The following is a 25,489-nucleotide window of genomic DNA, read 5'->3' as shown; positions in this document are numbered from 1 at the left end:
CAAAAGTTTACCTGCTAGTCTATGGAACTGGTATCACTCAAATCCAATGTATGTTGTTTGTTAAAATTGAGATTACGATGTGATCACTTACTTTCTTGATAGAGTTTGGTGCCTAATTAGTTTGACTCGAACATAACATTATTTACATTTTCACTCAATGCAATTGGATAGATATATTATCTGTAGAATAGATAACTATAGAATCAATTTACAAATTCTGTTTCTGTTCAGACAAATACGTGTATAACAACTCCAAGACAAATATGAATTGGTGGTGGCCACCTTCACCCAAGACGAAAACACTTGAGTATTCAACTTTTCTTCAATCTCTCTAACCGTCCAACCCATGAAAATTCTCAAAATAGAATTTTTAATAAATCCTTCAACCCTCAAATTCAACCTCACGCTTCCCTTCTTCTCCCTTTCTTTGGAATCTCTCTTTAATATCCCAATATTTAATTGTATGATTCCTTCGAAAAAATGATAGTTTTCCTAACAAATTCTACAAATCAAAAATCATCATCGTGCCTAATATCCTTCAAATATTGAACGATATGAATATTCAAACTTGGAGAATTTCTAAGATGTTGAATGTATAGAGATCGCTGGGGTCTACGGCTACGCATGTCGCGCGTGGGAGTAAGGGCATCGCGGCGGTGCTATTTTTAGATAATTGGACATTAAAACTTGTGAGGATCTTCAAAAATAAGTCACCGTCTCAGTTGAGGGGTTATTGCGTTACGTGACACGTGTCTCAGTAATATTTTCGTCTGGCGCCAAAACGGGCCTATAGATGTGTAGATGGATGATGGATGGTGGTTTTCTCCTAGACTAGACTGACACCCACGTGCCACGTCTCATCCCAATGACGAATTCTCCGTTGTGTGTCAACAGTATGACGTACGAAACGTGTCTCTTATTATGTTGCATTATGTTTTGCAACGTAGATAAATCGCCGTTACGTTTCAATGGGTCGATTTATTATTTATTGATAGCCAGGTGTTGGCGAAACTGTACGGCCAAACGCTTTCGCCCATTTAATGCAAAGACCTTGGTACTGCATTAGCAGCTGTACGTGCATTACATACTTGCTTGTTGCATATTCTTATGTCATTCAACTTCCTGTCGCTTTCATTTTGCTTCGACAGTAGAGTTTAGTTACTCTTGTTCAGTTTTAGGACGTGAACTACAACATAAATTCGTGACATTGAGATTTAATTGATCTAGCTGGATCAACTTATAATGTATAAGATACTAAAATCCATCATACCACCCCTTTTCTTGAAAATTTGAAATCATCTTCAATAATTTAGTTATTCCAATTACTTGTTCCAACTCGTTGACTCAAATTCGAAATCAATGTTGAATATCAAACAATCAATCTATAATTCTTTTGCATATCAATCAATTATAAATTCGTTGAAATTTTTTTCATTGCTGATGATGCCTACATGAGCTTTTTGCTTGTGCGTGGGTAATAGGAAGTACGAGGGTTGATCCTTTTTATCATCCTACTTTATCACTCATCTCCATTGTTTGCAAGGAATCAATGTTTGTAGCTCTTAATATCCAGAATACTGATATAATGTGAGAATGCGACTTACATTATTGGTTTTTGGGTATTGTATTACATTAGTGAATGCTATTTTTGCCTTGATCCAAGAAAGTTGTAATCAATGTGATAACCAGAGGTGACTTTTTCGTACCAGCTAAGCTCTCTTGTTTTCTGAACACCTTGAACACATTCTTCAGCACCTATAATTTTAATCCTCTAGATGGTTTAGATATTGTTAGATGGTTTAGATGGATTAGTTTATCTATAGATGTCAAGGGTAGGCCTACGCGTCTGAATCCGCTAACACGTATTACTGTATTTAGAAATATATTCACCAGTACAGTATAAACGGTTGAAGAAACAGTTGAGAGTGAAGAGCAGGTAATTACCTCTCTGCAGCCTGCCGATCTGCATTCCTCGCTACTTCCCATGCTTGCTTGGTCAACTTCTACCAAATGCCTACAGAGGGCTATAAACTAGGCTCTGGCGTCTTTATGCTCCTCTTTATCTATTTCACTGTTAATCTGTCTTTTCCCCCCTCTCCTATCATTTATTTTATTGCTCTCTATCTTTCTCTGCTAGTCCTTGCATGCATTCTTCCAGCATGGTCGTAAACAATAATTTGTATAGACTGTGTGGCTCATCAAACGAATCAATGATGGTAATAAAAAATTGTCTTTCAATAACAAAATTTCGTGGGTTAATGATCGACGAGGAATTCAGTTCTGTCTGTGCATCAATTGCAGCCAACCAGAAACTGGATTGCATGAGAAGTCATTTGAGTTACCAACCCATATCACAGATATAATACTTCTAGATTCTATGAATCTATTACCTTAACATTTCACCTTAGACCTCAGGATCCTTCCTGAATATACTAGACGAATGTAATGCCATATTGATGGTAAAATGTGATTTATGGTGGAGAAAACTGGATAAGGTGATAGGTGAAAAGTGTGGATTACTGGATTACTGCAGATGTATAGAAAAGATATGAGAAAAGCACAACAACTGACTCAGAGATAAGCCTGTGTCAATTCAAATCGTCAAGTAGTCACATGTGCACTTGGAAAGGAATATTCTGATTCATAAGCTTCCTTGGCTATGACGGTTTGGCCAATTTGGATTCAAGCGAATTTCTCCTGTAAATGACAGCTCGGTACTCAATACTAGTTTTCTCAAGTTATTTCCATCTAGGATCAGCATCATTCCCAACACAGTACTCATTGTAAAGTACTTCTTTCTTCATCAAGGTTGATGGAGTATACTGCTCCAGTAGATTTTTCCCTAGAAATCCAACATCCAAGTCCCAAATCACACCAACTCCACATCTCTGATATTGCGTCAGATATCCATCAACAGGAATATTATAGTTATTTGCAAATATACTCGTTTATCTTTGGCTGGCAATTTTGTCTATTTGAGCCGTATGTGTGTGTTTTTTGTATTGTATTGTGGCTAACTTCAATAATAAACATTATTTTCATTCCATTCTATTCTATTCTACTTGTATATCTTCAACGTCCTTCCTAAATAACCAACCAAAACTGCAGCCTCACAACAATCTTTTTCAAGCAATTGGTAGGAAAATCTTAACATCTCTTTAGACGAACAACGTTCCTAAGATAAAATTCCAAATGTGTGTGTTTCATATTAACTTTGTGTTAACTTGAATAATATATCATTCCTTCACGTAAAGTTAGATTTCACGTAATCTTAAAAATCCTTCCTCAACAACCATCCAAAAATGTAAAAATTGTAACAACAATCTTTTTTGAACAAATGGTAGGGAAATTTCAACATCTCTCTAGACCAACAACGTTCCTAAGATCATACAGTTTAAATTCGTAATATTTCATATAGTTTGACCACTTCAAACTGTCAGCATTAGTTGAATGAATTTGTTTAAAAAATGTTATTTATAGTGAATGATGGCAGTTGAGGTGTATCTCTCTAGAGCGTACCCAGTAAACCATAGTACCAGGAGACGAACGAATATTATTTCCTCAATAATAGTACATAAATAGTTTGTATCTTCTAATTGTCCATTCGGACAGCTTTCTTTTTTGATACATAACATAAAGTATGTTAACAATTTGTATCTTGGTGTGTTGCCTGTGTGCAGCGATCAGATGGCTGGCTGGCAACTGGCCTTGGAGGCCGACTGGCGCCACTGCGTCATCACACACGCCACACGTATCCATTCAGCCAGAGGCCAGAGGCAAGGCAAGTGGCAAGGCAAGAGGCAAGTGGCAAGGCAGGTGGCAAGAGGCACAGACCAGCTGTGATCCTGTGCAGTCAACAAGGTGGTTCACCTCTGCAGTCAGTCCCCCTTCTGTTCATCCTGTAACCCCGTCCTCAGCTGTTCGTCCTCACATTCCGTGGCCGACAGCTGATTGCTCTCACTCACTTCACGCATGTCTCAACATGCATTCCAACCGCCACAACTGCTGCTGCTTCTTCACACGGCGTGATCATGTTCAAATATCTTGACCGAGCTTGATGAAACCGGGCATAAGACTTTGAAATTTCTTTATTTAATCATATACATCGATTATCCCAATAGAAGTTTGTCAACCTTGAAACGATTCGATTGAGTTTCAGATGATTACTGTAGAACGATGACTTACAGTAGAACGTCCTTTCCTTTCAAATTACTTCTCAGCTGTCTGTAGTTACTGGATCTCATCACTATTGAGGCAAAAACTATTCATCCGCTTCTTTATTGTAAATTGTTTTTTCAACAGAGTGTTTCCTACAGATGATATTATCGTATTGTAGCCTGCCTATTCTATTTAATAAAGTAGAAGAAGTGTGTAGAGAGTCCTGACATGAAATTTCTAGGATTCTATAATTGATTCAATTAGTATTTAACCTCTGCTCATCTTCTCCAGTCTATTCTGTTACTCAGAAGTTAAGTATATACTCAGACTTGATTAACAAAGGCTTGGAAAGCTGAGGTCGAGCTCAACAATGTTTCTAGTAATGCTCCTGAATCTGGAGTGAAATAATAACATGGAAATGAGACATCTGAATCAAAATACGAACAATCTACAAACTAGACTACAAGTAAATGGCGTAGAACTACGATATATTTCTTTCACGTTTCTGACTGCTTTCTGCTGATCGATATTTGTGAATCTTCCGGTTGATAATAACATCAAACAACAGAAATGAGAATAAAGCGAATAGCGGAATGGTGCTCGTAATTTGGCGAAAGAGTCGCAGGAGCGTGAACCGAGATGCAAGTGCACCGTCATCATCGGTTTGATGAGAGCCACAGTGCTGGAGCCAGGAGTTGTCGTCGTCCTTGTCATAGTCACAACTGATTTCGGCCAAGTCGTCGTCTTGCTCTGTCACTGTCTCTGTATTGAAGTGGGTCAGCGGGAAGTAATTCGAGCGCCTTTTGCCTTAGTGCTCCTTCCATGATGCAGTTTGCCACGTCAAATTTGAAGTTTACTGAAATTATAAAATTCATTGTAGGACAGTATGATATGGTCTCTGGTATATGGTTTGTACACATGCACAGCTGAATAGTCCCCGATAAAGGTTGGAACGAGTTGCCATCTATTGGTATTTCTTGTTGACAATTCAAACTTCTCATCTCATTTATTCTTAATGCTGATAATAAGAGAATAATGGACTACAAAATATCTCCTAAAAATGAATTGACAGAGAATGAATACGAAAAACCCAGTCGATGAGCATGGACGTGACAAGAGAAATAAATTATCAAAATCAACCAAAATTGATTCTGAATGAAAAGACTAGATATTGATCAACCACAGATTGAAATCTTTGGTTTGACAATACTATATCTAGTGTTTTCCTTTGAGTGCATGAATAACTAGCACAAAATCACTTTAACAAATATTTAAAGATTGATTGATTCTGTTTTCAACTGTTAGAATGATTGGGCTCTGTTTCAAAAGTACCATCAATGAAAAATGAAATTGAACTATGAAAATTGGATTCATCTAAAATTCAAATTTTGTAATATAAAAATACGAGTGAAAGGTATAAAATTAAGTTTGAATTACATTAGATGAACGAAGAACGGTTAAATTCCATTCAAATTATGTTTCTCTGTAATGCTGGATGCCTACCCTGATCCTTACAAATCTGTTGAGTTTGCTTCAGGAGTCCCTCTCATAATTCTAACCTCTCTCCATTCATACCCATTAGAGGATTAATGGGTTCAAATATGCATATTATAACAATATAATATTATGATATTATTTCTATCACATATTTTCGCATTAGCAGACTTGTATCCTACTAATTGAAAAAATGAGTAAATCAATGGCATTTACAAATGAAATCGGTCAAGGGAGCAAAGGACGTTCTTCAATCTACAGAAAGCATCTTCATTACCAAATACCAATTTAGACCTGTCATGAACCCTCCGCTTACCTACGACTTTCTGAGCTGATGCAATAATGCTTGTGATTACTGTACTATCATTGTTACTTGGCGCGAAATCTCCGTTTCAAATGGTGTGAAACGTATCATGCCGTATCTCGGCGATTCCTGCGAGCAACAGTGATCTGTGTCTGGTCCGGTTTTATTTCGTTGAAAGAAGTTGCAATAGTTGGGTTGAGTCGCCGTCATCTGCTTGTTTGTTAGTCAGTCGGTGTTTGTTAGCTGTGGTGAACAGATGCCCGTGCAACAGTTTTCTTCTCACTTCACTTTTGGCTTGTGAAAAGTGTCAGTTTTCCGTGTTGATTTTTAGAACTTGAATACGTCATACGATAATATTGACACAACGCCCGATTAAACTGTTACTGTGCCAATCGTGTCTGAGAGTTGATGTGATAAAAACTATCGTCAACTACTACTTGCTGCACTACGGTCAACCCCCCTGGCTTGCGCAATATATATGATCGGTCTACGTAATGACTAATCGACACCTTCATCCGCGAATCACATTGACGTAGACAAGGGATTTTCCTGCCACCTCCATGCTTCATGATCTTACTCGTCCATTCACTTATAAGCCGATCTTTGTTGTGAGCAGTGACTCACTCTGGACAAGAAGTTATGGCACGGTTATACCAGATGTAGTGATTCGTGAACGGCTGAGGATCAGTTTGGCGCAGAGAGTGGAGAACTTCAACGGATACAGGAATCTGATGGGTGAGTAGAGAAATCGTCTGGTTTCACTCCAATATAACCAATATGTCAGAACCTTGAGGATATAAAAACGAGACAGACACTAGGTAAGATCGTGGTATTTCGTGTTGCAGACTAATCATCATCTGAAAAACCTGTATTTGTAAGTTCCTGCGGAAGTAATTTTATACAGTTATTTTATTGAGATTGTATCTCTACTGTTATTTTAGCATTGATAACTGAAAAAAACAGATAACTGCAATAGGTGTGTTATTTATCATCTAGTAATCACAGCATGCCTCAGTTTCTTTCGTCTCTATTTACTTCTAATTGGAGTCGTTTATTCAACTTGTCGAATATGATAATATTTCTATTGTAATTCATAGTAACAACATAGTGAAACGATAGCATAGGTCTGAAAGAATACACTATCATATGAACAAGTGCATTATTTCAAGCCTTCCCATTTTTTATTTCTCTTCCAATCCACTATAAGAAACCTATTCTCTACTTTCGAATAGTTTTTATGTTTTTCAATTCATATGACAATGTTGCTCTATAGCCCTGTCAATCACATTCATAATAATCAAATTTAGTAAGAGACGCGTCGTCGTAGTATTACAAGGTCGAAATCGATTTCATCATAGCTCCACCATTCAGAAAACTGTTGATGAAACATCAAATTTGGCATTGCATTTTAGGATTCATCTAGGCTTGTCTGTCTTATCGAGCTATCTATGCTGAACTTGATTAATTTGAATTTCTTGAGCTTAGTTTATGTAATCAACTTTCCAAGTTATGTGCTTGGCTCAATGGTGCATGTTCATAACTAGACCAGATAGCCTCTAGCTGATAGAAATCTATACGATCTACGTGGTATGTGGCATGGTATTCCACAGAGCACAGATTACCATGACCAGAATAGATTCTAATCAGATTATAACTTCTCGTCAGGTCAAAGAGAAGGCTGAATTTGAAACTCGATAGACCTTCTCCTTCTTAGTAACTCTCCATGGTGAGGGAAACGACTGAAATGCTTGATTTTAGCAAGTAGCAGGAGTTATTAGCGAATATCTTGTTACGCATCCTAGATTAATCATTCAAGGTCTTATAATATCTCAACTTATCAAGAAGTATTGAATCAATCAAATCAAATCAATTTTATTGTTTACATTATTTGTAACATAAAAATAATGTAAACTATCAATAGACTAGTGAAAATATCAATAGAATGATGGATGGAAATTTCAACTGTCATCAGCTTAGCCCAAGGCTTCAGTTTAATAAGTGTATGTAACGGTTCAGTTGTTGTCTATGGATAAATGATTAAACCAGTTCTGTGATTTTTAGCTCGCCACTGGGTGAGTGCAGAACGACACATTTCGAATTTCCCAAAATCTAACAGTAAATTAATTTGAAAATAAGACTGTAACGTTCTAATTTCCAACTTAAAATTGAATGATGTTTTCGGACTCTCTTTAGTAGTTCTAGTACTTGAAAAAGATAGTATTAATGAGACAATACTTCAAACCATTTTGAGGTCATTGCCCATTCACTTCCACATTCCTGTTTATACAGTAGACTCTTGAACAATAATTTATTCATATTACTTGAATGAATATCATTTGCTATGCCTATGTAACGACTTGTGTGAATTGTACTTGTGCTAAATAGGTACAGTAGTTCAAATAGAATCTTTACGAGCAAGAATGTGAGAACTAGTTGCATAATCACAAACTGGACATGAACTGGCATTGCTTATGCATTGTAAACTTTAGTAGGAGGTAATGAACATGAGTAGAATTTTTTCATCAATTTTGATAGTGTAAAATCATTGATTTGGTTATTATTATTTAGGCCTAAATCTATATGCCAATCTGAAAAAATATTATCGCATTGTGCTTGAAATTCTCTTTAGAATAGGTTGAAATGCAATTCATCGGATTGAACATTAAATAGGTAGAAGCCTGAATAGTGACATTTGGAATTCTCATGATACTGTATGGTGTCAATAATATTAATTTTGAAGATTCACAGCATTTTTACATTCCTCACAACAACTTGAATTTTTCCTTTCAAATTTATGCGTACGGTAGTTGCTGCTTTAAAGTCAGCTTTTTAGTGAGCCTGCTAAACTAGCTTATTTGGGGAAGATAAAGTTGGCTTTTCTGTGTTAGTTCAAGAAGCCTTTATTTTTGGATAATTGATACATAATTATAATACAGTAGTTCAGTTTAGACTTCCAAACTGCTATTTTACAGATTAATCCTAACTAGCCATCAGAGTTGGAATAAACAAAACTGGTATTAGGAAATGTCAATCAACGAACGGATACGGACCAAATAGTTATGAATGGTGTTTTTCCTCTAAATCAGCGACGCGCCTAATTTGGCCGATTACTTGCAAAGATTACCAAAGTGATTACACCACTATTTGTCAAGTTGTCAACATTCTCACAAACGTTTCGATTCAGCTATTTGTTGTCCCACGCGCCATTCGCTCGCTTCTACTCGGAATTCAGTATCTTCACGGCCTTGACATTATATTATTGGTGACCGACGTATCATTGGGCGGCGCTCTCGTTAATGCTTCAGGTTTGCAAATTTTTTCCTTATTCGATATGCACGGAGATGAACGTCGTTTTCCTGAATTCCATTCATAATTGTGTCTGGGACGAGGCCATGTCTTGGGTTATTGACACAACATCTTGTATCTTCCAGATTATTTCTCATTAATGAGCTTTGGAATATTTGAACTTCCATTCCACTTTCATTCTAGCGATGGAACAACCGATTTCCAATTCCTGGTTCAAGTAGGGAATGTCGATCTCAATTGAGAATGCAATATACTTTTTGTTTCCTACCGATATCCTTCGTATTTGCCAACACTATTAAGAGCTGCCATTGCATACAACATATGTATATATTTATACACATATTATTATGATAATTGGCGAGAAACAACAAGCTTACTTCTCTAAACTGTTCTCCAACTAAATTCTAACAATTAATTCCAGTACTTCATCATCTATTCAACTAATACGGTTGAATAACTGATACGGTTGCGATATACTGATTTGTCAAGTAAATCATGTAGGTTTAATCATCAATATTTCATTGATTCAATTTCATAATTCAACTGTATCAAATCTTACACCCAGGAGTTCAAGTTTTACATTCAATGGCCAGCATTTTCTAATACTTTGTAATCGAAAATATTCAATTTCATTCTACTACTAAGTTGAGCTGTGTAAATGAGTTGATTACATGCAATTTTAAATAATATAATTTATTTACTTCTCTATACCAGTCAGAGTTGTAATACATAGTGTTTATTGCACTACGCACTCTCATGTACAAAGGTTCAACTTTCACTCAACACCCGGCAAGGTACAAAAACATTTTCAAGAACCCTCTCCACATATACCACCCCACACAGGCCTCGGGGAGTTTTTCTATTCATTCATATAAAAGAGCCTTATCATTATGTTAAATCGTTATATATATGTAAAAAGTTCTATGTTTCGATGATAAGATTCTGATTTTCCTGTTATTGTACTGTTCTTTGGATAAATTAAATCCATTTCATTTCATATACCACTTCAGTCTTTCCCAATAATTCCTGTGTTGTACAACTAGGATCGTCACTTGATCACCTGTGCCTCACAATCGAAAAGCCCTTCAACACTCAATCGTGTGCTATCATTCTTCATCAAACTATTAAATAAAAAAAATTACTTGGAAGCTAGGCTTTCTAGAAAAGACAAGACAGCAGAGATAATACACTGTTCACGGTTTCAGTACTAGGCGAAATTCATATCAACAATTTGATAAAAATATTATCAAAAAAACTGAGAGGTGATCTTGATGTAGAATTGGAGTTTTCATAATGAAAGTCGCTTGAAGCAGAGATCTGTGATAATCTTGTAAATGGAATTAATTCCTGTAGTAAGATACAAGTGAAACGCTTCAGCGGACTGTAAAAGTTGGAAAAGACATAAAATTTCCTACACTCATATTATTGTCGCTTGGCATAAATGTGATAAACTCATGAAACAAGTTGTGGAAATAAAAAATAATTATACTCGTACATTGACGGATATCGACTTGTTATGAAGTGTGAAATTTCCCTTCATATTTCCTCACTACTCTTGCAAGAAGTTAAAATATTTCCTGTTAGATATTATTCATCCTGTCGCTTTATTGTTGAAGCTGATTAAAATAACGGATTTCCTTGTTAATATTCTAAAGGAAAGTCCTAATAACATTATTTGTCTTCTGTTGACTGCTACAATTATTATTGAAATAGGCTATAATTGCTAGTTGAAGTTTGTTTTCGTCTGAATTTCTAAGCAATTGAACCTCATTTCAAATCTTCTCGAAATCATACTAAATTCTTTGAAAATTTCACTATTCTGTGTTTTCTGTGATAGTAGTCTACTCATTTGTTACTATCACATTTATATTAGATTTTCATGATAAAAATGAAAATACATTGATACTGTATTGATAAAAATATTCTTATTATGATGAAATACCACATCTCCTGCCACAAAATTGATTCGCATTTTATATGTGCATTTCAATATGAAGGTCTTTTGGTAGGGTATTGTGTCTCGTCAGATCGACCATCTATTTATTCATCTCATAATACATTTTTACCACTTTCATAATAAAACAGTTTTGATCCCCCCCCCCGCTTCCGTCTAGCCTTTAGCGTCACAATCAGTTACAGAATCCTTCATGTATTTTTGAATCAATCTTTTCTCCTCCCTACTCTAAACTCTGATTTTATCGTCATTTTTCTTTTTTACTGGAAATTTTGATCTAAAACTGCGGTGATAATCTTCCATTAAAGCTTTCCTTTTCTCCTTCATACTCGCGAAAGAGATTTCTCATTTTTCTCCACTCTTACCTGATAACTTTCTCCACTTTCCACAAGCGCCTTACCACTTCTCAACCTGTTTTCCTTTATTATTCTCCCAAAGACTTTGACGAGAACTGAAATCATGAAAAGTTTTAAACCTCCATGACAAAAAACTATATTTTGCCAAAGTTTCAAAAATACAATACTTCAATGGTCTACTTAATTAAAAATGTCATTTCTAGTAATATTGTATCTGCCATGGGATTTTTGAAATTTGAAAAATACAATACCTTTATGGTCTACTTAATATGAAATGTTTTTACTAGTAAGTTATGTGTCAGAAGATTGCGTGTTTGCCTATATTGAGTGTGAAGAAATTGTTTTTAAAGCCTGAAACAACCTACTGCTAGTTGTGTAGGTGAAGGTGAGCACTGCACAAGCACATTGCACATATAAGAACATGAAGATCTTTGCGACCAGACTCCCTGGAAATTCAGTGTGACTCATCTGCGCGACTAACGCGCATGCGCCTCATAAATAGGTGCAAATACTGTGATAATTCTTTCACCGGATGCGCGGGAGAAACAGGAAATGCATGATGCAGCAGCATTCTATGAAACAATGATTCAATAATGCACTTTTCGTTGAAGTGGAGTTCAAAATCGAATGATCAATAATATCGGAATATTTGTTTTAATGGTGGATTCTGAGCAAATGTGAGCTCAGCTTCCATAGAAATCAATTTATCAATGTTTTTCCCTTTTCAGTTTCCAATGTACAGATAAGATTCAATATTTTCCCACTGCTCATTGTGATTCAGTATTTGTTCATCCTTGAATGCGCCTTGACCTAGTATCTTTCTGCAAGCTTCACACTACATTCTTTTCCCAGAATATGTTTTCATAAGATATTTAGCAATGATTAGCTCATATTAAAGCACATACTATGTGTGAAGTTTGGTCGGTTAGTACGTTGATCTCGTTGAATACTGTGTTCATGTTCGCAGAAAACGTTCATCGACAATAACAATTATTCTTTATCCATCCAAATATTTATATAAAATTTCCAAATTATCCTTCATAAATAATTTATTCATCATATTAACTCTATAAAAATGTGATTGATTTTAATAAATATCATCAATTTATCGAATTAATCAGATAATCAAATAAAGTAGTATGTTGTTTATTCGATTTCGAACTACAAAAATAAAAATTATGTTGAAGTGCTTGGTAGTGGGTAGTAGGGTGTGCAAATTTGGGTTTCAAACTTGAGACCATAACTGAACAGTCTGGATATCTGGGGCTTATCATGAACGTTTATAAAAATGTGTTACTTGGAATAAATATGCAGAATAATATGATCGGCTCAAGTGCATCGGAGACAGACTGAGAGCTGTACAATGAATATGAAAGAGTTGTGAAGTAGTGCCGGGAGGGGAGGGGAGGGGACGGTTGAATAGAGAACAGTTTCCTTTTTTCATTAGCAAACAAAAAATGCAAAACAATGTGAAGAATGATTTGAAAGTCAGTCCATTCATTGCATTTTCCATACCGTCATTTTCTGAAAAGCACATTTCGCAAGCGTCCCAGTTTCCATGGAGCAGTGTGTTTTTATTTGTGGCTTGTAGACCGTCTGCTAATTATCAGAAAAAAGTTCTGGCTTTTCCCTTACGAGGGCGAATGTGCGTATGTGAGCCACTGTCTTACTAACATTCAATTGTTTCACTCGGCTTCGTTCAGCAATTGAGTTTGACGTAAATGAATTATTCATTCTCAATGTGTCCCCGCTTCCTATTTGAAATGACAAATCCCCCGTTTCGTGAGGCCGCATTCCCTTTTAAAACAATACGTTTCGTTAATTTATTACCCTACCGAACAGTTGCGTTGCCATCGTAAAACCAACAGTGACCACACATGAAGGTTGTCTCTTGTCAAAACCGATAATAGGGACGTGCTGTGTCTATGCAGGAAGTGACTAAACTTCCGCGCTGTGCTGTACTGCCCATGCCCATCTCATCCAAAAATCTTCTTCTTCCATCCTCATACACGCATTAAAATAATGTATGTGAAAAGTTCATAAATTACCCTCATTAGCAATTTTTGTTGCTATCTTTGATGTAAAAATTTGAGGTCAAAGTGAATGTGGATTTCCTACCACCTCCTTTGCATTGAAATTGATGTTTGTTTGTGTGTCGCATGTTAGAGTACTAAAATACTTTTAACGTTGTACTTTTTATGTTTTGTTATTAAGATCGCCTTTAAATATGTTAATACTATAATTTGAATGATTTTCCAACATCAACAGCATGATTCACTCTCCTGAAATATATTTTAATAACACTCAATTGGAAACAACTTATTTTTTATTGGAGGTGTGCTAGTTTTATTGCTGTTTGTGTGCTCACTGTCATTATCATCTGCTTGGCGTTACATAACTCACATCAATTTAAAGTTCGCAGTCGTCATTTACAGTTCCATAATCCTTGTTTAATTCTTACTTAATATCTACTGGTTTACCAAGTCGATTTTTATTTTCTAAACTAGTCTCAGATTGTTATGTTTCATTGAAAGCTGAGTCAGATGTAAGGAAATGATACTAGAAATGTTCAAGGGTGCATCCAATAAATTATCGATAAGACTCAACAACACATGATAAAAATTGACATTTAATTAGTTGAAAATACTAGGGTTAAATTTTAGGGTTAACTCAAATTTTAAAATTGAATAGATGAAAAGGCTATCTTCTCCACTGAGCCAAAACTGAATTTTCTTTATAATATTCATGTGATTTGTTGTTTGGTATTGAGTGATAGTGACAAGTTGGTGTTGACAGTGCATTGGGCCTATGACCCACACACTTCTTAGTTCTCTTTTCTAAATCTCAATACTGATTGCTCTGCATTTAATTGCTTCCTTTCATTTTAATGTCTTCTGTTATCGGCTGCGATTGGATAACATGTGAAGCGTACTCATACAATTTCCCGTTTCGATTTTCAATCGAACTTCGCAGTAGGCAATAAATCATTTCCCTATTGACGTCAAACAATATAAATGCCGCAGACTGTATCTGTCATTAGTTGGAACAAAACTTCCTTGTAAATAGAGAGTTATGAGAATCACATTTTTGTGTGATTCAACTGTTTGATGTTTCAAACAATTTTCTGAACATTCATTGTTGTGAGATCACCATCACCAATATATTGAATCTTTGTTCACAAACACTCACCCAGCTTTGGAATCGCTGTCTAACGTACTGGTTCATATCGATTGTAAATTATTGAAATGAGAACTGTCTAATTTCTAAATGAACGATTCTTTGTGAGTAAACAGTTCCTATGAATTTATATATTATTTCCTTGGGGATTCTTGGTTGATATAGTAACCTAAATTATATATGAAAATGCAGAAAAATTCGGTTGCTTTACACGAAAAAAATAATTCGAGTATAAAAAACGTGAGTTTTTTATAGTATATAGTATTTTTAGTATTCCTAAAAAAGTGATACTCCACTCTATGTAACTATGCAGTTGTCAGTAGCTGTAAAAAGTCAAACTCAGTCATTAAATTATTTTCTACCTCGTTGTTATCGACATGTAATTCTATGGAATTTCATAATTAGTTGCACTAAACGGGAAACTATCAAGCTACTTGAAGCATTCACAAATTTTCCTCTCCTATGTTTGGCTTCCGTAGAAAACAAGTCAAGTTCGCTCTCAATTAATAGATATGACGTCTCTACTGGCGGATATTTCCAGCCCGTCTCAAAACAAACTGTTTCCAATCATGCCCACGCCACCGCACCAATACTACTGTACTCCTCACATTGCTGGCAGTAACCTTTTCAATATAAACCTGGGTCATCACCAAAGCAACACCCCTTTCTGACGTCAGACACTATCGTCTTCTAGTGTACACTTTCGAAAAATACGATTTTTCAGTCTGAAATATGGATGGATTATTCTCAAAACCAATATTAATTTGTTCATCCCAAATCGAGAGATGTAGCCTAATTTTAGTGTCCTATAAATTCCTGACACAAGAAAATGTGCTTCATTATTTTGTTTTCTTCGTTCCGAGGTGTAGGAAATCAACGAATATCAAGTTTGTGAAGTTCATTAATCTTCATGTAATATACTGTAATCCATCTCAATACTGTATCCATTTTTGATAATAATTATCTATAAATTTTGTTTCTATTGGTGTAATTGAATTGTTTTTATATTATACAAATCCATTCTCAGAAATTCCATTTATTAAGCCATGAGTATAGGCCTAATTCCACTCATATTTGGGTAATTAGCTTGGTTAATCCATAGTATAAAATAGCATAATCCTGGATTTAACTGTCATTACGATGACAGGTCTGATCGAATGTGACCGGGTTTCAACGTGAATCTGTTGTGGGGATGTACAGAGGTGCATCCACATCTCTGCACACCCAATATATGCATGTCATGTGATAGAGATATATACATCAGGGTACACACAGCAAGATCCTGCCTCCCTTTAAATATCATATAAGGGCAATAATTGATCCGGTATGATCGCTTGGACAGGCTCGAATTGGAAAGAAGTCTTACCAAGCAGGGTGAATTATTAGTTTTTTTACCAACAGAAGTTTGAATTATTATAAGCGTCACCAAGAGAAAAGGTTCATTTCTTGTTTCTGTTCGCGCTGAGACCTGAGAGCAACACAGTATGGAATTCAATAGCAAACAGAATAATGTTAGAACAGTTGAGCAACGATTGACTCCATTACTGTATTATCAGTAGCATTTTTTATATCAAATACATTGTGAATTAATTCTTGGCAATTCAATTCATTGACAGGAAAGCCAAGATTCAATCAATATGTTCCTCGTTTATTAAGAAACCAAACATTTTCATTCATTTGTGAAAAGTAATTCATGTGGAGTGATACAGTGATGAGCCTACGAGTGTTATTCCCTGTAGATAAACAGATTTTTTGTATCATTGATCCTTGAACCCATTATCTCTGGTCGTATTTGTTATGACAAATGAATTATAACGTAGATAAAACTCTTCATTCACATTTGTTCGATTGGACAAGCATCGTAACGATCATTGGTCCTAAGCACTCAGTTTGTGTTCTCAGCTACGATATAAATCTCCTGCGACAATAATGTACGTTGAGGTACTTTCTCCAACGTCGTTATTGATAAACTAGTTCATTCATTAGAGGGCATTGACAGTTGTTGCTCTTGGTGAACGTTTTACAGACTGATTTATTAACTTCATTAGAAGATTAGCTATATGCTATCCCCACTCATGTCCCAATTTTATGTTATGACGCTTTTATGCATTATTTGATAATACAGTCAACCAGTTAATGTTTTTTTTCTCCGAAAAACCCCAATTCAAACGTGATGCCAGACTATACATAAGCTTGAGAGATCTGCGGGAATAACTGTATGAAAAATACTTCTCTGAAACGAACTGAATATTTTAACTAATTTTTATATATTGTTATAGACAGTATTCACAATGATAGTTCATTTAGGAACTGATTGTTTGAGCATTTGGCATTTTATATAATATCTCTTATCATGTAAACAATGGGCTATCAGTACTCGGTACTTTTGGAAGGCCTGTTCCAGTAAAATTATTGAAGAGTTTTAGAACCATCTCTCGGTTGTTCGCAATCCACCTAAAACTGTAATGTAGCGTCCCTTTCTCTCTCTCCTTGTGTAGCGTACAATAATTATATGCATCCCTTATGATCATCTGAGTGGGGAGTGTCTCGATTAGACCAGGTTCCGATTATACCAGGTCCTATTCTACAATGAAGCTGAAAACCTGGTACAATCGAACTACTGGGTTAATCGAGATGGAATGCTTCGATTAGCCCAGTATCGAATTACTAATCGAAATACACCCTCTGAGTGCAACCCAGGGCTCTCATCATTCTCGGGGAAGAGATTATATATGTTCACTAACTACCTTTTTTATAGTGAACAATTTTTGTCTTCTATTTTTATAGCCCATTGAGTTATCTTCATTAGCGTGTATTCTCAAACTGACGGAATCCTCAACTCATTAACAGAAATATAATAAAAGTAATTCTTTGCTCACATATTGTCAAATAGTTTACTTGATCAAGTTTCACCTTAATAGAGGGTATTTCAACATAATCCGTTTTATTACTCAGCAATGGTGCGTCAATATTTGACGTGAGAAAATTCAACGAGTTGGAATTTGACCAATTTGATGAAAAACTATAAACGGTTTTGTTTGATCTTGCCGACTGCTGAAAATTCATTGATCACTTTTTGCACCAGTCTATTCATTATCAATTTTATTTTTTCTCATTCCCGTATGTAATAATTCAGAAAATATAGCCCAATTATTTAGTTATTGAATCGATAATTAATTTTTTCCCTGGTGTTCTAGATGGTATTTTTTGTCTGATTGATTGGGCGCCAAGTTTATCTGATGGGTTAAGGTTGCTTAGAAATTTTTACTGGGTTCAATTTCCAAATAATATTATTTTGTTGTTGATATTCAATAGGAAAGTTTTCGAACTTATTCGGCTAATTTGTTGTCAGTTCTTGTTCAAAATAATATACTGGATGAGGTTCACTGAGACTACAAAATTTAAAATTCAAAGAACATTCTTGTGATTGTTTTATATATCATAAGCTTTGATGCTGTCCATGAAGGAAAAATGTTTCTGAAATCATACAAGTAACTGTTAATTACATCAACAATCAGATATTCTCTGTGTTTTGTAGCAAAATTGTCATTTTTTATAAATTACTCATTCAAATATCCAAATGACTTGATGCATCTCAGCCTACAGTGTACTACCACTATACTTTCCATATTGTGTGACTGAGGAGGCATCAAGTTAGAAGTTGATAACTCCTCTTTTCTCAATTTTGTTTAAAATATCTCATTTTTCCTTATACCCTTATCAGTGTAGTTATACCTTTACTTATAAGTTTTTGAAAGAACTTCGGTAAACAATATTGAAACGAAAAACGGTTTAGTTCTGTCAAAAAGTTACTTAACGATTTTATTTCAGATCCTCTTCTGAATCTACTACAACTTTATAAAATAATGTCTCTTTAGAAAGTTACTTGTCTACGATTATAGTTATTTCATTTTTTCTTGGTTTTTAGGTCATGCAATATTTTTCATCGGAGGAACAATCTATATTGATTTTTATTTCGTTTTCTCTAACATTCTCCTTCATTCTATCTGGGAAACGTGGCAAGTATTTTATCTAGCAAAGCTTGGGATCATTTTGTTTCTCTTACGCTATGCAAGCGATATAGGTGGCTCGTAGAAGAGACTTGAGTGAATATAGTATAGCGGTCACCGCCACCGTCGAGAAGTGGATTGGCGGCCACCTCTCTTCTCTGTTTCCCTCTTGGCGGTTGGTGTCGGCTCAAAATAGACTTCTCTTTCTACAAACTTTTTCTATTTGCTCTCCCATTTCTCTATCCCTCTCCCACTCAATCAATCTGTGCTGTCTCACTCTTCATCATCTCCCGGTGGTTTGTACTCTGTACTACGTTGAAATTGAAAGATAGTATTTGTGCGGGGTGCGCTTCTATTTGAGATTCGACCAAGCGCAATGCTATTCTGGGATGTGAATTGCTCCCATACCATATCTCATCCCCTCTGTCTATTCCATTCCATTACAATCTCCTTGTCACTGCTCTCTCGCTCCACTTCACTGTTTTAGCACTCACTTCCCGTCAACCCTGTCAGTAGGAAGAATCTTCCTGTCGATTTTAATTTACTGTTGTCAGCTAATCTTGAATCATCAACAAGTTCCCTATCATTTTCAATTTCTTGAAAATCACTTTCTCGAGGAAAATAACTGCGTTACCGTACTCTCTGTCATGACTGTAATTACACCATCTTTTCACGTGAGATTATAAAACTTTGAAAAATTGGAAAATGGATTATTCCTGACCTCAGAATACTCTATTGGATTGATGGATTTTCTTGGAAAAGGAATTAACTCAAGTCCTATCAACTTCTTAATTAATCGATCAATATTTCCTCCTCATAACGTTTTCCCTCAAAAACATTCTAGAATTTTCATTCTGCTATTTTCTTATTCTCATGCTACAAAGTGGAAGAAAGCTTTTTTAGTAGAATAAAGAACTGTTAGAATCACTGAAATACGGATTCAAATTCTGCGACAATGGTTGGAACTTATCCAAAACATCCAGCAATAAAATACTATAATCCTAGATATGTTGAATAACATACAGCATACATAGATTTTAGTCATGCAGTTGGTTGTGAAATATTTGGCTAGGGTAGAATCTCTATTTCACATGAAATTCTTCTCTTGAGCAATAATACCCTAGGCATGTGTAAAAATGTTTTTCCATGACAGACTATATTTCAGGGAATTTTCAACCTTAGTAATATTGACACAGTTTTCTTCTCTCATAGACGAAAGTGAGTTGCATCCTTCTCTAATAAAATTGTGAAAATATAAGATGAGAACTCCAGGTTCTCACTTTTCAAATCACGTGTAGCTACAGACTGATTCAAAACACTCGTGCGAAGTAGGGTAATAAAGAGAATCTGCATGAATAAATTGAAAACGAAAGAGACTGCTACATTATTCTGCCATGAGCTATGGAGCTACTAGTGAGCTCTGGTGAAGTATACGAGAGAGATGTGGTGAGAGGAAGTGAGAAGTGTTGAGTGACACCGCATGGAGAAAGAATAGAAATTTAAAAGGGGAGTTCATCTTTCAATGGGGAAAACCTCTAAGCTTATTCAACAATTGGTGGGTTATGCTTTGTCGGTTGAAATATTTATTCAATGCGAATCTCAATAAATTTTGAATAGAAGTGCACGTGCCCCCTCCATGTTTGTTGTGGAGTGGTAGCTGGTGAGTTACTTCCGCCGGCTAAAACAAGACGGGCTTCATTATTCTCGAAAACGTGACTGTTCCCTCTCAGCGCCGCATTTTCGGTATTCAGCTCAACATGTTTTGCATTATGCAACACCGATTAAATTTAGCTCCATTTCTCAATCAATCACTATTAATAGAATGCGCAGACCATTTTGGTAAATTTGAATTTTCCATAAACTAATCCTTCTATCATCTGTCCGAGATGAGAGTTTTTTGCATCAGAAGTTTTCGATGTCAGTTGACTAGTCTCATACAGAGGCCAATGAGCACTAGAGCTGGTTTTTCACATTCCTCAACCACTGTTCACTTGAATCCTGCGGATATAGATTTTTCAGAGTGAATAAGCAATTGGTAAATTTGACTTGATGATAGTAGAGCTTATTCAAGAATAGCAGGCTGATTTGATACTAACAGGGCAACTGGAATGATTGATATTGTTTATTTGCAGGGTTACATGTGCGGAGTGGAGATGAACAGGTGAGAATGACGGCAGAGACGATGCCGGTGGCGCCGCCCCCGGGGGCAGAAGCGGGGGCGGGGGGAGCAGGTGGCGGCCACTGCCAGTACTACGACCCCGAGTACGCGCGAATGGAGGCTTGGCTCGACGAGCACCCAGAGTTTGTCGAGGACTACTTCATCAGGTAAGCTAACAGGCCTAGGCCTATTCATCTCTGTCGAATCAACTCGTTTTCTATGAATCCTAAAAATATTTAGTGCTTCAATGCAAAACGTATTTTTACAATACACTTAAAAATTATTAACTTGCTATGAACGTAAATGTCTCTGAAGTAGTAATAAAGTTTTATCATAGAGAAATTCATTCTCTTCCTATTGTTTGTTTTTTCTAAGGTTTTGTTTCACACGAAATGCAACTCACATCTGTATATTAAATTATCAGTCTCACAACAATGTAAATACATCCACGTTCAATAAATTCAATGTATGTATTCCTGTTTGAGGTAATACTGTGTAACTTTTTTATTGCGGCCTCGGCCGCTACACAAATATAACGTCATTTATTTATAGGTCCCACCAAACTAATTTACACTATGAAAACCTAGGATTTATCGTCAGTAAATAATAACACCTCTAATATAACGTCAAGAAAATCGAGAACTGAGAAGGCAACGTAACCAGACAAATATTTTGATTTTTAGATGAGTTTCAGTTTTACATGTACATTCTTAAGTATGTATTTCCTAAATTACTTTTATTGGACGTGTGTTTTCCATATAAAAAATATGTTATAATTCTTCCTCGGCTTAAAATGAACATTTTGAGACCTCATTTATAGTGTCATTCTGATATAGCGTCATTAAATTTGTGTCCCTTGCTTAGATGATGTTATAACCAAGTTTCACTGTATAACAATTATTAGGCCAAGGAATTAGATTTTGAAATCTCTTCTATAGTGTCACACTGATACAGCGTCATTAAATATGTGTGGCTCCTCAAATGACGTTATAACAAAGTTTCACTTTATAACAATTATTAGGCCCAGGCATTTCAATGAAAATATAATATATCAAGCTTTTAAACAGAAACAATAAAATGTTGATCGGAGTTGTCTTTCTTCATTAAAAATAAATTATTAGTTGATTTATAAGTTATCAATAAATCAATTTAAACAAATAAGTGGATTATCATAAGTACCATCATGTTTATTTTACAGCAGTTATGAATGAAAACGACAATTTTTTTATTGGATAGTGCAGTATATTTCAACTTACTCATCGCGCAATTTACCTTCATGCATGATTGCAAGACACTGTCATTATGCACGTTTCCCTAATAACAATGGGTGTTGGGTGACAATGAACTTTGTATGTACTCATTAACGTATCACAAATATTTGTCCTCAAATGACGTGTAGCTACAGACTGATTCAAAACACTCGTGCGAAGTAGGGTAATAAAGAGAATCTGCATGAATAAATTGAAAACGAAAGAGACTGCTACATTATTCTGCCATGAGCTATGGAGCTACTAGTGAGCTCTGGTGAAATATACGAGAGAGATGTGGTGAGAGGAAGTGAGAAGTGTTGAGTGACACCGCATGGAGAAAGAATAGAAATTTAAAAGGGGAGTTCATCTTTCAATGGGGAAAACCTCTAAGCTTATTCAACAATTGGTGGGTTATGCTTTGTCGGTTGAAATATTTATTCAATGCGAATCTCAATAAATTTTGAATAGAAGTGCACGTGCCCCCTCCATGTTTGTTGTGGAGTGGTAGCTGGTGAGTTACTTCCGCCGGCTAAAACAAGACGGGCTTCATTATTCTCGAAAACGTGACTGTTCCCTCTCAGCGCCGCATTTTCGGTATTCAGCTCAACATGTTTTGCATTATGCAACACCGATTAAATTTAGCTCCATTTCTCAATCAATCACTATTAATAGAATGCGCAGACCATTTTGGTAAATTTGAATTTTCCATAAACTAATCCTTCTATCATCTGTCCGAGATGAGAGTTTTTTGCATCAGAAGTTTTCGATGTCAGTTGACTAGTCTCATACAGAGGCCAATGAGCACTAGAGCTGGTTTTTCACATTCCTCAACCACTGTTCACTTGAATCCTGCGGATATAGATTTTTCAGAGTGAATAAGCAATTGGTAAATTTGACTTGATGATAGTAGAGCTTATTCAAGAATAGCAGGCTGATTTGATACTAACAGGGCAACTGGAATGATTGATATTGTTTATTTGCAGGGTTACATGTGCGGAGTGGAGATGAACAGGTGAGAATGACGGCAGAGACGATGCCGGTGGCGCCGCCCCCGGGGGCAGAAGCGGGGGCGGGGGGAGCAGGTGGCGGCCACTGCCAGTACTACGACCCCGAGTACGCGCGAATGGAGGCTTGGCTCGACGAGCACCCAGAGTTTGTCGAGGACTACTTCATCAGGTAAGCTAACAGGCCTAGGCCTATTCATCTCTGTCGAATCAACTCGTTTTCTATGAATCCTAAAAATAGTTAGTGCTTCAATGCAAAACGTATTTTTACAATACACTTAAAAATGATTAACTTGCTATGAACGTAAATGTCTCTGAAGTAGTAATAAAGTTTTATAATAGAGAAATTCATTCTCTTCCTATTGTTTGTTTTTTCTAAGGTTTTGTTTCACACGAAATGCAACTCACATCTGTATATTAAATTATCAGTCTCACAACAATGTAAATACATCCACGTTCAATAAATTCAATGTATGTATTCCTGTTTGAGGTAATACTGTGTAACTTTTTTATTGCGGCCTCGGCCGCAACACAGATATAACGTCATTTATTTATAGGTCCCACCAAACTATGAGTAATTAACATTATGAAAACCTAGGATTTATCGTCAGTAAATAATTATAACACCTCTAATATATCGTCAAGAAAATGGATAACTGAGAAGGCAACGTAACCAGACAAATATTTTGATTTTTAGATGAGTTTCAGTTTTACATGTACATTCTTAAGTATGTATTTCCTAAATCACTTTTATTGGACGTGTGTTTTCCATATAAAAAATATGTTATAATTCTTCCTCGGCTTAAAATGAACATTGTGAGACCTCATTTATAGTGTCATTCTGATATAGCGTCATTAAATTTGTGTCCCTTGCTTAGATGATGTTATAACCAAGTTTCACTGTATAACAATTATTAGGCCAAGGAATTAGATTTTGAAATCTCTTCTATAGTGTCACACTGATACAGCGTCATTAAATATGTGTGGCTCCTCAAATGACGTTATAACAAAGTTTCACTTTATAACAATTATTAGGCCCAGGCATTTCAATGAAAATATAATATATCAAGCTTTTAAACAGAAACAATAAAATGTTGATCGGAGTTGTCTTTCTTCATTAAAAATAAATTATTAGTTGATTTATAAGTTATCAATAAATCAATTTAAACAAATAAGTGGATTATCATAAGTACCATCATGTTTATTTTACAGCAGTTATGAATGAAAACGACAATTTTTTTATTGGATAGTGCAGTATATTTCAACTTACTCATCGCGCAATTTACTTTACCTTCATGCATGATTGCAAGACACTGTCATTATGCACGTTTCCCTAATAACAATGGGTGTTGGGTGACAATGAACTTTGTATGTACTCATTAACGTATCACAAATATTTGTCCTCAAATGAAAAACATGCACGTCACTCTTCATAAATGCAATATTCGGTGATATTCTTGTGCAAATACCACAAACTATTGTCAAACAATATTGTAACATGAATTCCATTGGTTTTTCACTTTGATGTGCGGACAAAAAACTGAGAACAATCTTCTTAACAATTCATCTCTTAAACAAGAGATGGCTAGCTGAATCTTTCTAGTTCCAATTCAAATAGAGTGTTAATGGGATTTTCAAATTTAACGAAAAATTTCGCTATATTTAAAGTTTCAACATATTATTGCACATCATATATTGTAATCTGTTTAAAAAAATCTTGATTACTATGTTTTTTTTAAATGATATAAGCTAACAATTATGTGAAAAATTGATCAATTCTTGAAGCAGACTTCAAATTACTAATGAATGAAAACAATGAGTTGTATTGTGATCTTTAACTTGTAGTGAAATGATCGGTTTATTATAATGTTATTGGAATTTGTGTAATAATTGCTAGAAAACCAAATTATTGCCAGTCCACATGAATAATTTTGAATTGATGTCATGCATTTCATGTTTTGTATTATCATATGATATTAATTTATATCATAAAATAAATATTTTTATAATAGTAAATAATTAGTGACTGTATTGTGATCTAATTGTAGCTCTGACAATACAATAGCCTAATGTAGTTTTTCAGTGAAATCTTCTCCTTCTTCTTCTTTCTCCTCTTCCTTCTTCTGCTCCTCCTCCAGCTGCTCCTTCTCCTCCTCCTCCTGCTGCTCTTCCTCCTCCTGCTGCTCCTTCTCCTCCTCCTCCTCCTCCTCCTTCTCCTCCTCCCACAACTCTTTCTCCGTATCCTTCTTCTCATCCTCCTCCTCCTTTGACGGGTTAGGCATTAGTACCTGTTCAGAGCCTCTTTGCCTCTAAAATCA

General features: G+C 35.6%; 1 protein-coding gene across 13 annotated transcripts in view; it reads left to right on the top strand.

The window, feature by feature from the left end:
• Positions 1–25,489, top strand: part of LOC111045654 (dual 3',5'-cyclic-AMP and -GMP phosphodiesterase 11) — a 169,553-nt gene that overhangs the window by 121,864 nt on the left and 22,200 nt on the right. For 9 of the 13 annotated variants that reach the window (XM_039441487.1, XM_039441468.1, XM_039441444.1 and 6 more), the window contains one exon: positions 20,892–21,084. In XM_039441487.1, coding sequence (XP_039297421.1) covers positions 20,927–21,084 — 158 coding nt within the window. In that variant the 5' untranslated portion in view covers positions 20,892–20,926. Of the gene's footprint in view, positions 1–6,122; positions 6,692–20,891; positions 21,085–23,128; positions 23,344–25,489 lie in introns of those variants that run through there. The other 4 variants (XM_039441419.1, XM_022331099.2, XM_039441495.1 and 1 more) reach the window with 2 other exon arrangements.

The sequence above is a fragment of the Nilaparvata lugens genome, chromosome 1, assembly GCF_014356525.2.
Source record: "Nilaparvata lugens isolate BPH chromosome 1, ASM1435652v1, whole genome shotgun sequence".
NCBI classification, from domain to species: Eukaryota; Metazoa; Arthropoda; class Insecta; order Hemiptera; family Delphacidae; genus Nilaparvata; species Nilaparvata lugens.
The sequence above is the reverse complement of the archived record's forward strand: the minus strand, read 5'-3'. Positions and strand labels throughout refer to the sequence as shown.